This window comes from Carcharhinus amblyrhynchos, chromosome 5 (genome assembly GCF_965287045.1).
Source record: "Carcharhinus amblyrhynchos chromosome 5, sCarAmb.v2.hapA, whole genome shotgun sequence".
NCBI lineage: Eukaryota > Metazoa > Chordata > Chondrichthyes > Carcharhiniformes > Carcharhinidae > Carcharhinus > Carcharhinus amblyrhynchos.
In genome coordinates this window covers 5,984,171-5,998,438 of record NC_137328.1, presented here as the reverse complement: position 1 = coordinate 5,998,438, position 14,268 = coordinate 5,984,171, and the positions used below count along the sequence as shown (strand labels likewise).

Here is a 14,268-nt window from a genome sequence, read left to right as displayed (position 1 = left end):
CTACAGTCCTCTTTACACGATTCACCAGGACTCTGGTCCCAGCACGGTTCAGACCCACCCCATCGCACCTGAACAGGTCCCACCGACCCCAATACTGATGCCAATGCCCCATAAATTCAAACCCATTCCTCCCACACCAATCTCTGAGCCACCCATTCACTTCCTTAATCCTGCCAACCCTACGCTCGTCTGCACTCAGTTCAAGCAGTAGCCCAGAGATAACCACCTTGTCGGTTCTACTTTTTAATTCCATTCCCAGCTTTTCATACTCCTGCCCCAGATCCTCAGTTCTCATTTTGCCTACCACAATGACTGGATTCTCACCCTCCCACTCCATGTTCCTCTGCAGCCCAGATGCGACATCCTGGACCCGAGCACCAGGCAGACAACACACCCTTCTGTGCACTTTGTCATTGTGACAAAGCACAGTGTCAATACCCTTCACCCCACTATCCCCAATCACTACTACGTTCCTTTTCACCTTCTCTTTGCCTATGTCCTGCTGCATCACTGTACCGTGTGCAGTTTGCTCACCAACCTCACCTCCCTCGTCCTCGTCCAGACTGGAAGCAAGAACCTCAAACCTGTTAATGCAGATTGAGAGGCTGAGGCCTCCTCTCCCCACCCCCCCTTCCTCCTCTCAGCAGCCCCCTCTTGTTCCTGACCCTTAAGAGTTAGCCAGTCTAGGGGGGTGGATGTCACTTGCACCCCATTGACTCTCCCCCTGATGAGCCTCAGTGTCTGTAGCTCAGAGGCCAGCTCATCTACCTTGAGCTGGAGCTCCTCCAGCAACCTGCACTTACTGCAGACGTGGTCACCTGGGAGGACCCTGGGGTCCACCAGTTCTCACATCATACAGAAACAACACATCACATGCCCCTCCATTATTCACTGCAGTAGTATTGAAAATTTCCACACGAACTTACCTGGCCCTTTTCCCCCCAAGCCCTTTTGATCTTAAGCCCTAATAGCTCACTCTGCTTCCCGCTCCGACGCTGCCCGCTGTCTACACCAGGCCTCCTTTTAAACCTGAAGCTGATTTAAAGCGTGCTCCCCCTCAACTCCCTTCTAACCACTCCCTCAGAATTCTTAAAGCGGTAAATACAAAAAGCCCACAAAAATGCTGTTAAATGATTTAAACAGTTCTACAAGGTTAGTTCTTACTACAAAGTGCTTTAAACTTATTTAAACAGGTTTTTAACAGGTAGTTTCTTATCTGTCTCCCTGCTCATAGCCTCAGGATAAGAGGGGAATTAAGATGAGGCTATTAACATATAGAGTGATCTGAGGGTGCAGCTCCACAGTGGCAAAATAGGTAGCCAAGGTGATTAAGAAAGCATATGGCATGCTTGCCTTCAGTCAGGGCATTGAGTACAAGAGTTGGGACCTCATGTTGCAGTTATATAGAGCCTTGGTTAGGCCGCATTTGGAGTATTGATTGCAGTTCTGGTCACCACACTACCAGAAGGACGTGGAAGCTTTGGAGAGAGTGCAAAAAAGGTTCATCAGGAAGTTGCCTGGTCTCAAGAGTGTTGGCTATAAGATTGAATAAACATGGATTGTTTACACTGCAAAGATGGAGGCTGAGATGAGACCTGCTGGAGGTCTACAAAATTATGAGGCATAGACAGGGTGGCTTTTTCCCAGGATGGAAGTGTCAATTACAAAGGGGCACAGGTTCAAGGTGAGAGAGAGAAAGTTTAAGGGAGATGTGCATAGGGAGTTTTTCATACAGAGAGTGGCAGATGCCTGGAAAGCGCTGCCAGATGAGGTGGTGGAAGCAGGCAAATTAGCAACGTTTAAGAGGCATCTGAATGGGTACATGAATAGGGAAGATATAGAGAGATACGGACCAGGAGTGCAGAGGAGGTTTACTAGGCTGATACCGGAGTTGAGGGGATTGAGCTATGAGGAGAGGCTGAATAAACTAGGCTTGTACTCGTTAGAGTTTAGAAGAATGAGGGGAGATCTCATTGAGACGTATATGATGATGAATGGGATGGATAGGATAGAGGTGGAGAGACTCTTCCCGCTCAAAAAAGACAGTAGGACTAGGGGGCACAGCCTCAAGATAAAGGGGAGGCGGTTTAGAACGGAGTTGAGGAGGAACTTCTTCACTCAAAGGGTGGTGAATCTCTGGAATTCTCTGCCCGTTGAAGTGGTGGAGGCTGCCTCGCTAAATATTTTTAAGAAGCGGGTTGATGGGTTCTTGATAAGAGAGGGGATTAAGGGTTATGGGGAGAGGGCGGGAAAGTGGAACTGAGCCACGACAGATCAGCCACGATCTTATTGAATGGCGGGGCAGGCTCGAAGGGCTAGATGGCCTACTCCTGCTCCTATTTCTTATGTTCTTATGTTCTAAGTAAGGGCAGACTTTTGTTTTAGTTAAGGCATCACGATCAGCACAGGCTTGGAGGGCTGAAGGGCCTGTTCCTGTGCTGTACTTTTCTTTGAGGAATTCCTTCAATCAGCTGGTTCACAATCTTTCTAGCTCTCTCCACCAGGGAGCTGGAAAAGCAGAGTTGTTTGGATAATTTGAAGATGGGTAGATTTTCTGGACTCTCTTGGAATTAAGGCAGAGTGGGAAAGTGGATTTGATGCCACAATCTTAACAAGTGGCAGAGCAGACGCAGAATAGTACCTGGTCCTGCTTCTCGTGTTCACGAACTCATACTGCCATTCCTGAAAGTAATTGCGAAATGCAATAGGCACGCTGATAAAACACAATGAACCATTTTGACTTTCCTATTTGACTGCTAACAGTTAACATTTTTTAAAATAAATTATTTACTGTATTGTTTTAAGTGTTTCAGCAGTAATGTATTTGAAGATTGCTGATTAAGCAACAAGCAACAGTAACCTTATTTTAAACCATACAATTCTCTTCTCCAAGATTAACACCATTCAGGTACATGACAAGAAAATGAGGGAATGCACCATCAGTACTCCAAGTGTGGACAAACCAGATGTCAGTTATGAGTTACTTTGTGGAAAATGCAGAAATTATGCATGTAACTCTGGTGACATAAGAGTCATTGAGGTAAGTCCCAACTATTTGATTCTAAATGGTGAGGATTTTTATAGAACCACAGAATCCCTATAGTCCCCCTCCACCCTATCCCTGTCCATTCACCATGGCTTATTCACCTAATTGACACATAGGGTGACATGATGGCACAGTGGTTAGCATTGCTGCCTCTCAGCGCCAGGGACCTGGGTTCAATTCCCAGCTTGAGTCACTGTCTGTGTAGAGTTTGCACATTCTCCCCATGTCTGCATGGGTTTCCTCCCACAGTCTGAAAGATGAGATGGTTAGAGTGATTGGCTAGGGGCTCAGGAGTGTAAATATGTGGATTTATGGGGCTAGGACAGAACCTGGATGGGAGTGTTGTTGGTGCAGATTCAATGGGCCAAATGGCCTCCTCCTGCACTGCAGATTCTATGAATAGTGTTCAACTGGCTGTATGCACAATAGACATTATAACTGGTGCATTATAAAGTATTCCATAAAGAGACACTGCTCTTTGTTAAACCATGGTCTGGGGGCAAGTACATGAACATTGTGGAGATATTTTAACTAGATTCACTTAATCAGAAACCTCTGGGATGAATTAGAGCATATCAACCAAATCAGTACATTTCACTTCCTACACCAGCTTTTTTTTATATAATTTCCAGTGATATGTTTAGAGCAAGGATCTGAAGACACATGAATTATCAAACCAATCTGGTCATCCCAATGTACTTTACAGCCAGTGAAATATTTTGACAATCATTCACTGTTGGTAGCGTGCAGGTGGCCAATTTTCACACAGTATGATCTCAGTTTTACTGATGTTGGTTAAGGGATAAATATTGTCCCAAGACACCCATGTTCACTCCAACGGACATGTAATACTATAGAGTTATTTGATCCTATGGTGTAATTTGGTAGACCACCTGGCTCAAAACTCTCCCTCTTTCCTTTCAGGAATGTCATCACACAGTGATCGACGACTCCTTCAAGGATCGCTATTTAACCCGACCTCACAAGAAGCCAAAATCCTTCAACAACTTTCAGAAAAGACAGAAATTGTATTGCAAAGAATGTGAGCATGACTGGGGAATCACTGCAAACTACAAAGTGTTTAATGATATCCCAGTGATTAAAATAGAGAGCTTTATTCTCAAGAATATGACAACATCTGCTTTAACCCCTGGAAGTAAATGGAAGAACATCCCATTTTCAGTTCAGTTGTTTGATGGTGCAGAACTGGCCAATAAATAATGGGGTGCGATGGTGGGGGGAGGAATCCCATAAATATCAATTTACTTAGACACGCCACACTGGAAACAAGTAGTGCTGAAACTACACAGCATCTGACCAGACCACTTATCATTTAGGATCCTGGGCCCACTATCAGAATTGTTCTGTGATTTTAATCAAAATAGATTTTTAACCTCTCACCCAATAATCCAACAATATATTTATTTCTGAATCACCCCTTCTCCTGAAAAATACATCAATAAATACAAAGTGCAGTTACGCGGATATGGTTCAGCAATTTTCTGTTGATCAATGTTTTCTCAAGCTCAAAGTGTGGGGGCAGGAAAAACAAACAGTAGTCATTAATAAATCCAGTAACTATTTTTCACTGTGGGTAGCAATTTTCACGTTTTAATCAATGTCAAATAAAGGAGGAGTTAAGGGGAAGCTGGATAAACACGCAAAGGCAAAAGGAATAAAAGATTTTTCCGAGAATTTGAGATGAAGTAGGGTGGGAAGAGGCCCACGTGACATTAGTATGGACCTATCTGTGCAATATATTCTGTGCAGACGAGTAACGTGCTTTGAGTTTTAAATATTGTTTACTGTATACATAAACTTACCATGCTTTCATTAAATAATTAATACTGCATTAATTAATTACTGTGTTGTTCCTTGATGGACTGAGCACAAGAGAGGAAGAGTGAGTGGGATGTTAGGAACATTATAGGTCTATCCGACAAGTTTCAGAGAATTTTACCCCTTGAACCAGTACAGGCTAGTGTTCGACCATTAAACTCAATGAGGTCAGCATATTTCTGTAATGTTGCAAACCTCCTTATTCATGCCAACAACAGAGGCAAATGCTAACCAACAATCATTAATCCAAAAAGAGAATAACAGAAGCAAAGGTTCGTGCACTGCTTCTCCCACCAGTGGAACTCTTCAACTGCCAGACAGTGACACTGTTTGGAACTGTGTCCCTTATCAGGAAAAGTTCAAAGCCAGAGTTGGCTGTCACTTTTCAAACAAAGGTTTCCAGGGGATGCAGTCACCTATAGGAAATTAGTAGCAACAAATGCAAGCTGTTTTTTTTTACATTGTTGAGTATCCCAGTACAAATGGTTGCTTCAAGTTGTTTGATGTTCCAGATAGCTTGCTGATAAAATTCACACATTAGATACTTGCCTTACACATACTTGTAAAATGAATGGACAGAAAATCCTGCAGATGCTGCTGCCTTCTTTATCCAGTAATTATGCACACACTTTGTGCAAAGACACCAAGCAGCATATAGTTGAAAACTTACCAGAGAGAGGCTACTGAAGCAAATATTATAAAATAGTTTAAAAGAATCATAAAATCCCTACAGTGCAGAAGGAGACCGTTCGGCCCATTGAGCCTACACCAACAGCAATCACATCCAGGCCCTATTCCCTTAACCCTGCATATTTCCCCTGCTAATCCCCCTGACACCAAGGGGCAATTTATCATGGCCAATCCACTTAACCTCCACATCTTTGGAACGCGGGAGAAAACCAGAGCACCCGGAGGAAACCCACGCAGGCACGGGGAGAATATGCAAACTGCACACAGTCACCTGAGGCCTGAATTGAACCCAGGTCCCTGATGCTGTGAGGCAGCAGTGTTAACCACAGAGTCATTGTACTGTCCAAAGAAAAATCAATATCAACCTGCATCAAGTGCCATCAGAGAGCATGAAGAGTCACTCTCATAAAAGAGACTGCAGCCCACAATCAGACCCTCAACGCAAAGCTCAAGAAAAAAAGAGCTCAACAATCTCCAAACTTGTTGCCAAAACAATGTTGTCAACGTTAGTAAGTTTCTTACTTCAAAATATATTTCATATTATTCATAACAAAAGCAAAAGATAGGACACCAAACTGGAAAAATAATCAAACCAGATGTTTCTGTAGGAGTACAGATCATGCACATAAAGTTATACGTCAAAGAATGTTCAAGTTTTCACATCATTTTTAATGATATTGCAAAGGTGTGTAGCTTTCAAAAATAGATTTCATTATTACAGCTGCAGCAGAGAACTCAGCTTGCAAACATTTTGCAAAGTCATTTCAAGGGATTGTAGTTAAAAATTAGTTTAGAAAATGGCTATTACAGGGACACTGATAAATCTTTTACCTATTATAAAACCCAGTCAGAATCATTTCAATGCTCCAACTTAAAGGGGAATAAAACGATTATATCAAAATTTATTTTTGATAATTAGTGCTTTAAATCTGTGCGTTTTCTGACATGATCAATCTCATCTCCTTCCGCCTCCTTCCTAACGCCCCCAAAACAAAAAAAAATGTCCGGCTAATTTGATATCATCTTTCGGATCATATAGTTTAGGATACCACCATGGTGGAAATAGGCGAGCTCTACATCTGTATCGAATCTCATGGTGGCGTGGAAGGACTTGCCAGTGTCAAGCTAGGAGATAAAAAATTAATAAGTTCAGTTAAATATTTGTACATACGTTCGGACACTCTCACTGAAAAGAGGGAACAAAGTTCGATCACAGCCCAAACATTGACATTTTCCGCCACCTACTCACTGTCTCAACGAGTAATTTCAAAATCAAGTTACAGGGGAAATGCAAATATTAAGCAATGAATCATAGAATCCTACAGTGCGGCAGGAGGCCATTTGGCCCACTGAATCTGCACCAACCACAATCCCACCTAACCCCATACATTTACCCTATCTAGTCCTCCTGACACTAAGGGGCAATTTAGCATGTCCAATCAACCTGGTTAGAGTGCACTGACCCAAATAGGCGCTGGACTGTGGTGACGTGGGGAATTTCACAGTAACTTCATTGCAGTGTTAATGTAAGCCTTACTTGTGACTAACAAACTTTGGAGTACTGTGCGCTGTTCTGGTCGCCTCACTACAGGAAGGATGTGGAAGCTATTGAGAGGGTGCAGAGGAGATTTACAAGGATGTTACCTGGATTGGGAGGCATGCCTTATGAAGATAGGTTGAGGGAGCTCAGGTCTTTTCTCCCTGGAGAGACGAAGGTTGAGAGGCGACCTGATAGAGGTTTATAAAATGTTGAGAGGAATAGATAGGGTGGATTCTCGGAGGCTATTTCCCAGGGCTGGAATGGTTGCTACGAGAGGACACTGGTTTAAGGTGCTGGGAAGCAGGTACAGAGGAGATGTTAGGGATAAGTTTTTCACTCAGAGTGTGGTGAGTGAGTGGAATCGGCTGCCGTCGGTGGTGGTAGAGGCAAACTCACTGGGGTCTTTTAAAAGACTTCTGGATGAGTATATGGGATTTAATGGGATTGCGAGTTACAGATAGTTCTATGACTTGGTAGGTATAGATGTGATCGGCGCAACTTGTGGGCCCAAGGGCCTGTTTGTGCTGTAGTGTTCTATGTTCTAAAATAAACTTTAACCCAACCTGCACACCTTTGGACACTGTCAATCACAAATATACTAACACCACTAAAAAGTGGATAGTATAACAGACCACTCTGTATGGCTAAACAATGAAACAAAAGCAATCGTGTGGAAACTTTTTAATGCAACAAGCTGCAATCTGGATACAATATCTGAAAGGAGATGCAGTGGCAAGTTTCAATGGGGAACTCGATGTATAAGTAGAGGAGAGAAAACCTACAGGCCTCAGGGAGAGATCAGTGAATGAGGATTGATCGGCTAGCTTCAGCGGCCAAAGGGTCAGCACAGGTACAGTGGACTGAATGGCCTATTATGCCGTAAAGAGCTGGCACATGTACAATGAGCTGAATGACCTACAGTGCTGCATCATTCTTTGATAAATGCTTGTTAAGGACTTGTGAAGTCCCAGCAGCTGGAAACAAAGGAACAGAAAGAGAGGGCAAGCTTAAAACATTGCTTTTTTTTTTAGTTTTAAGATTAGTATGTTATTTGGTACTTTGGACGGCCTGTAGATGGATGGTAACACTCTGGGGGAACTATAAATAAGCATCTTGGAACAGTACTGGATGCCAACAGAACGGTGGAGGCAGAAACAAAAGCAGAGTTGAAACGTTAGATGACAGATTTTATAGGAATAGGAGGCCATTCAGCCCCTTAAGCCTGTTCTGACATTCAATAAGACCATCGCTAATCTGCACCTTAACTCCCATCCACCTGCCTTGGCTCCCCATTTCCACATGAACTCCAGCTAATGTAAAACTGTTCAATCCCACAGACACGTTCCAAAATACCACTCAAAATCCAGGAGCCACCTAACATGTCAGCAGCAGCTCAGTCTAAAAATAATTTATGTTGTATTTCTAAACATTTGGTGGTGGGCGTTAATTCACTGAACATCTACCCGGCAAAGGAAGAAGCTGGGACCCAGTCTGTCCTCAAATTAGATTAGGTCACAAAGCCCAGTATTAATGCAAGAGTTGACTTTCTTTTCCTCTTCTGCACAATTTCTCCCCCACACAAATGGAAACTCGTTCACACACACACGCACTATAATTTATATACAGCATTGCCTATATCCCAGAATCAAATGTTTATAAAATTAACATGGGTATTCACCATAATAAAAGTTAAGAATTCACCTTTATCTCCACATTCATCCTGGGCTTCAGCACACTGGGAATGGAGATGGTATAGCGTTCATGGCCTGTAAGTCCCAAGCTGTCAGCAGTCTGTCCTGGTAGATACTCCAAAGGAATTATCCCCATCCCTACGAGATTGCTGCGGTGAATGCGTTCGTAGCTCTCGGCAAGGACAGCTTTGATGCCCTGGTAAGAAGACCAGGTTAGTCATTTCCTCCAAAGTTCACAAACTTAACTCTTTAAAGAAAAAGCAACTTAAAACATGACCACAGGACACTGTCAGTTCAGTTGCTGTATACCATGAAGCCCAGAATCTAGCGGAAGATCATTCTCACCCAATCAGGGACCAACAGAGGCAGAGTTTTCACTTTGGGCACCAGTGGCTATTGGGACACAAATTGCATTATTTTTCCAAAGGGAAGCTATGGTTCAAGTGTTTGCTCAGATACATTTAATTATTGACAAACAAAATCTTCTCTGAAGCAGCGAAATCAGGCAGCACGATAGAAAGTAACTGTTTCTCATTGTAAAAATGCTCTGCGATATATTTAGGAATGGTAACCTGGTACACTTCTATTACCGCAGAACAAAATGGGTTTATTAGTGAAAAAAGCATTTGACAAAGTGCTTCGTTCACCATCTGGGATTAACCTGATTTTAACCCAAATTTTAAGACACTATACTGAATCCCTTACTAGCTGCATTGGTGTGTAATAGTTAACACCTTAATAAATTAAATACTTAGTATTTCAGAATGCTGAAAAAGACATGCCTACTAATGCATTTGCCCCTTTAAAAAAAGTTGATTTTAAGGTATTTCTCGAACAAACACCAGAAACTCGCCATCTTGGTCTGCGTGCACACTGAGGGGCAGGTGGGCAGGGGCTAGTTTTCCGTCATGAGTTCAGAGGAGGTTCACTGGACTGATTCCAGACATACGGGGTTTGTCTGATAAAGAGGGATTGAACGGTTTGGGCCGATACTCTGAGTTTAGAAGAATGAGGGAAGATCTACTTGAGGTATCCAAGATTCAGGGATTGACAGGGTAAATGTAGAGAGGGTGCTTCCTCTTGTCAGGCAATCTAGGACAAGAGGTTTTAGGTGAAGGGATGGCAGATTTTATAACAGAGATGAGGAGAAACTACTTCTCTCTAAGGTTTGTGAATCTGTGAAATTCACTATCCCAGAATGCTGTAGATTTCTGAACTCTGAGTAAATTTGAAGAGGAGACAGATTTTTAATTACTAATGGGTAGAAGGGTTATGGAGAAAGGCAGGAAAGTGGACTTAAGGCCTAGACAGAATCAGCCGTGATCATATTGAATGGTGGAGCAGGCTCGAGGGGCTGAATTGCCTACTCCTGCTCCTAGTTCTTATGTCCTTATGACTTTTTTTAAACCAACACAAAAGATTGGGGTAACAATTTATGCCAGATACCCTGGTGCACTCATCATTAATAGATCAGTGTTGGCGGGCATGCAGAAGAGTGCATTTAGACCACAATCAAATCACAACCTTATTGAGTGCTTGAGCAAGGTCAAAGGGTCAAATGGCTAACTCCTACTCCTATTTCCTATGCTCTTATGTAACATTTCATCCAAAATCGGCCCATGCATTGCACATAACCGAAACTCCACGCCAAATATTTTATATGGTGATGTGCTAAGTGCCTGTTGAGATGTTAACTTGTCATTTGCTAGGAAAAAAATTATTTCTAGACCTGCTGTAACCCCTAACCTTCCTGCTTCATACATGTTGCACCAATGAATTTTGGGGTTGGTGAGGGGCTCGCACTGTTCAAAAGTGATCTCAGCAGATGTTCATTGTCATTTAAGTGATGGTCATTTCGTGGACAAACAATGCTTTTCTTGGTGTAACAATGTGCAATACTTTGTCCCAATTCAGACCACCTCCATTTTGGGATCTTTGCAAAGTGGCTATGCCTATGTTGATATCATTATGATCTGTTAGTTAACAGAACAATCCATATCAGACCACAGAATCCCTACAGTCCAGGAGGAGGCCATTCAGCCCCAACAAGTCTGCACAGTCCCTCTGACAGTGCATTCTACCCAGGGTCAACATTCTCCCAACCCTATCACCAAAATCCCTTACATTTACCCCTAATCTACATATTTTTGGACACTAAGGGGCAATTTCACATGGCCAACCAACCTAACCCGCATGTCCTGAGTGTGGAAGGAAACCGGAGCACCCATAGGAAACCCATGCAGACACAGGGAAAACGTGCAAACTCCATGTAACTTCAATGGGTCACTTGATTCCTTCATGTAAGATGCTGGCTGTGATTTTTCTGGCCAAAGCTGTTCACACATTTGTCCACTCTCGTCTTTTTGCTTTCAGCTGTCAGAAAGAACTCAGTGGAAGACAAGCCTTTGTGTTACTCAGTCTTTAGCTACCATTTCAGTCATTGAGGATTAGCATTTGCAGCTGTTCAACTTTTGCTGCCAAGCTCCAGTACTCAAAGTCAAACAGCGCTGTTTCCCCTGTTTTTAAATTCCCAACCTTGTTCTCAAATCCCTTTGTCTCGTCCCTCCCCATTAAGGTAACCTCCTCTAGGCCAACAGCCTTCCCAAGATCTCGGCGCTCCTCCAGAGGTTCCTATGAAAGGTCATCAACCTGAAACAGGAACTCTTGTTTCTCCCTGAATCGATGAGTCTTTTCCACCATTTTCTGTATTTCATCACAGAATCTGCTGCAGGTTGATCTTTCACAGAATCCCAACAGTGTAGAAGGAGGCTATTTGGCCCATCAAGTATGTACATACTCATCAACGGCGCATCTTACCCAGGCATCCTCCCCTACCCCCAATCACCTTGACCCTACATATTTACCCAACTAATCTCCTGGGACATTAAGGGTCAATTGAGCATGATCAATCTATCTAACCTGGACTGCACTGAGGGAGGAAACTGGGGCACCCGGAGGAAACTCACACAGGGAGAGCGTGCAAACTTTACATAGGCACCCAAGGCCACAATTGAACCTGGGTCCCTGCAACTATGAAGCACAGTAAGAAGTCTCACAACAGGTTGAAGTCCAGCAGGGTTATTTGGAATTACGAGCTTTCAGAGCGCTGCTCCTTCATCAGGTGAGTGGCAGTGCTAACCACCACAACTGCCATTACATTATCTTAATGGATTCTGCCGTTACTGAAGTTAATTTGAAACACGCTGTCCGAAAGAGCAGAGAAAGCAGATCAGGGAGCAACTTTTGAAAGGGAATCGAGTACATACTTGAAAAAGGGAAAAAAGGACTATGGGGAAGGAGCAAGTGAGAGTGGAACTAATTGTATCGCTCTTCTAAAGAGTCCGTATAGACACGATGGGCTGAATGGTCTCTGTGTGCTGCATCATTCTATAATTCTATGTTATTGTACACTAATTATCCTTCAGATGTGGCTGCAAATCAGGATCTGCACATATTCCAAAAGAGAAAATGCTGGAAAATCTCAGCAGGTCTGGCAGCATCTGTAAGGAGAGAAAAGAGCTGACCTTTCGAGTCCAGACGACCCTTTGTCAAAGCAGTGAGTTGCTTGTATATGTACGTATTCCACCCTGTACAAAGAACTCACCTGTAAGTACGGACCCTTTGCAGCCCAGTCTCTGGAGCTGCCCGATCCATATTCCTTACCAGCCAAAATAATCAGGGGCTGAGCACGTTGTCGATAGCGTTCTGCGGCATCGAACACATCAAGCTGCCAACAATGGAGAAACACAAATACATATTAGAGCTTCTTTCACTGCTGCAACTGGGAACTGGAACAACTTATATCGATTTCCACACACGCTCAGTTAGGGTTTAACTTAACACATCTCGACTGTGTGGCTTTATTCGCATCTGCCCTGATGTGGCGGAATAATATATCGAAGGAGAGGGGACACCTTTTCCCCCTACATACATGCCACATCGCTCTGTCACAGGGCAGCATTAAAGTAGTGTCATCTTATATGTTAACTTCCTTACTGCTCAAATGCTCAGCACAGTTCACTTATCCTCACCTTAGACAGGATGAAAGGGATCCCTGACGGACCATTTAATGAAAATGGCATCCGGTGCCGATTGCCAAGGCAACAGTCCATTTATTTTCATGTTTACTAAAAGAACAGAACCCTTATGTTCAATGTTCTACAAGGGCCTGATTGAAAACAGGAACTCAGCACAGACAGGGCCACAGATAGGACCTTACCCTAGTGTGTACCAACTCACTGAGGCACCATACACGTGCAGCTCTTAGCGAATAGAAGCATTTGATTTCTCACTTACTGTTTCCGCACTGGGGAAGTGGATAGTCTGCGGCCCCTGCTTGTTGAGGAATTTATTGAACAATCGGATATTTGCAAACGTCCCTCTCGCCATGACTGCATCATTTCCCCGACGGGATCCGTAGGAGTTGAATTGTCGAGGAGTTAAGCTAAAAGGAAAATTTTTTAACGTTAGTACAAACAGGATCAGTGCACAGCTGGTTTAGCCACTGGCCATCATCCTTCTTCACTAATTCTCTGCTGCCAAAACCACCCTATGATCACTTGAGACAAAGATGTTTTTTTCCCCTCTTACTCCTGTCTTTTTAAATCCTTTTACCTTTCAACCTCCATCCTCACTAATTTCAAAAACAAGAAACTCAAACTTCTTCCTCCAAGGTAATTGCCTCTGTTCTCCCTCTTTCCCACCCGATTATTCCACCCCTTCCCCAGGCCCTGAACTCTCACCGTTCTCTAGTTTCTTCCCTATTTCCTCCCATGTTGTGTCCAAGCCAAGCCTGTCGGTGAGATCCATCTCCCACTCCCTTGGCTCAATTCTCACTAACCTGTTGACCAGCTGGTTTTCCTGCCCAGCATCAGTGTTACCTGCCATTACAAATGGTTCACTCCACTCAGGAACTGTTCCCTAAATCCATCACCATCATTTCCACCACTCACTCCACCCCCCATAAAACACACACACATGGTATCTCTATCCTTGCAAACTCCTGCCCTATTTCCAACTCTGTTAGTCAATTACTTGAATACCTCTCGACCCTGCGAAACCGGTTTTCTACGCATCTTACTGGATCAAAACTGCCCTAATTGCAAATAATAATCTTTGTGACAATCAAATGCTGCACAATATCTCTTTACCCTCTGTGCTCCCTTTGACACAGCTGACCAAACAATCCTTTTTCAATCCTCTCCTCTACCAGACAAATTAGGCCCACCTTTACTCATCAGAAGCATTCCAATAGCATCTTAATCCATTCATGAGTTGAACATGCATCTATCCTTTGTCCCTTCTGCTTCCTCATCTGCAGCCTGCACCTTGCCAACATCATTTGTACTCTTCCACAGCAAGCTAACAATACCCAGCTCTCTCCCTCTTCATCACTGTCAGGTGCTCTCCACTGCTTTTACACTTGCAGACCACTTGTCTGACTTCCGGTCCTGGATGACTTG

At 43.4% G+C, this 14,268-nt stretch overlaps 2 protein-coding genes across 5 annotated transcripts in view; one reads left to right on the top strand and one right to left on the bottom strand.

The window, feature by feature from the left end:
- Nucleotides 1-4,554, top strand: part of LOC145342869 (antiviral innate immune response receptor RIG-I-like) — an 86,893-nt gene extending 82,339 nt beyond the window's left edge. For both annotated transcript variants that reach the window (XM_080188408.1, XM_080188406.1), the window contains 2 exons: nt 2,894-3,040; nt 3,971-4,554. In XM_080188408.1, the coding sequence (XP_080044534.1) occupies nt 2,894-3,040; nt 3,971-4,267 (444 nt within the window). In that variant the 3' untranslated portion in view covers nt 4,268-4,554. The remainder of the gene's footprint in view (nt 1-2,893; nt 3,041-3,970) is intronic.
- A 1,669-nt stretch (nt 4,555-6,223) lies between these two features.
- Nucleotides 6,224-14,268, bottom strand: part of aco1 (aconitase 1, soluble) — a 71,732-nt gene continuing 63,687 nt past the window's right edge. For all 3 annotated transcript variants that reach the window (XM_080188410.1, XM_080188409.1, XM_080188411.1), the window contains exons 18-21: nt 13,103-13,250; nt 12,411-12,533; nt 8,817-9,002; nt 6,224-6,700 (exon numbers count right to left, since the gene is read on the bottom strand). In XM_080188410.1, coding sequence (XP_080044536.1) covers nt 6,584-6,700; nt 8,817-9,002; nt 12,411-12,533; nt 13,103-13,250 — 574 coding nt within the window. In that variant the 3' untranslated portion in view covers nt 6,224-6,583. The remainder of the gene's footprint in view (nt 6,701-8,816; nt 9,003-12,410; nt 12,534-13,102; nt 13,251-14,268) is intronic.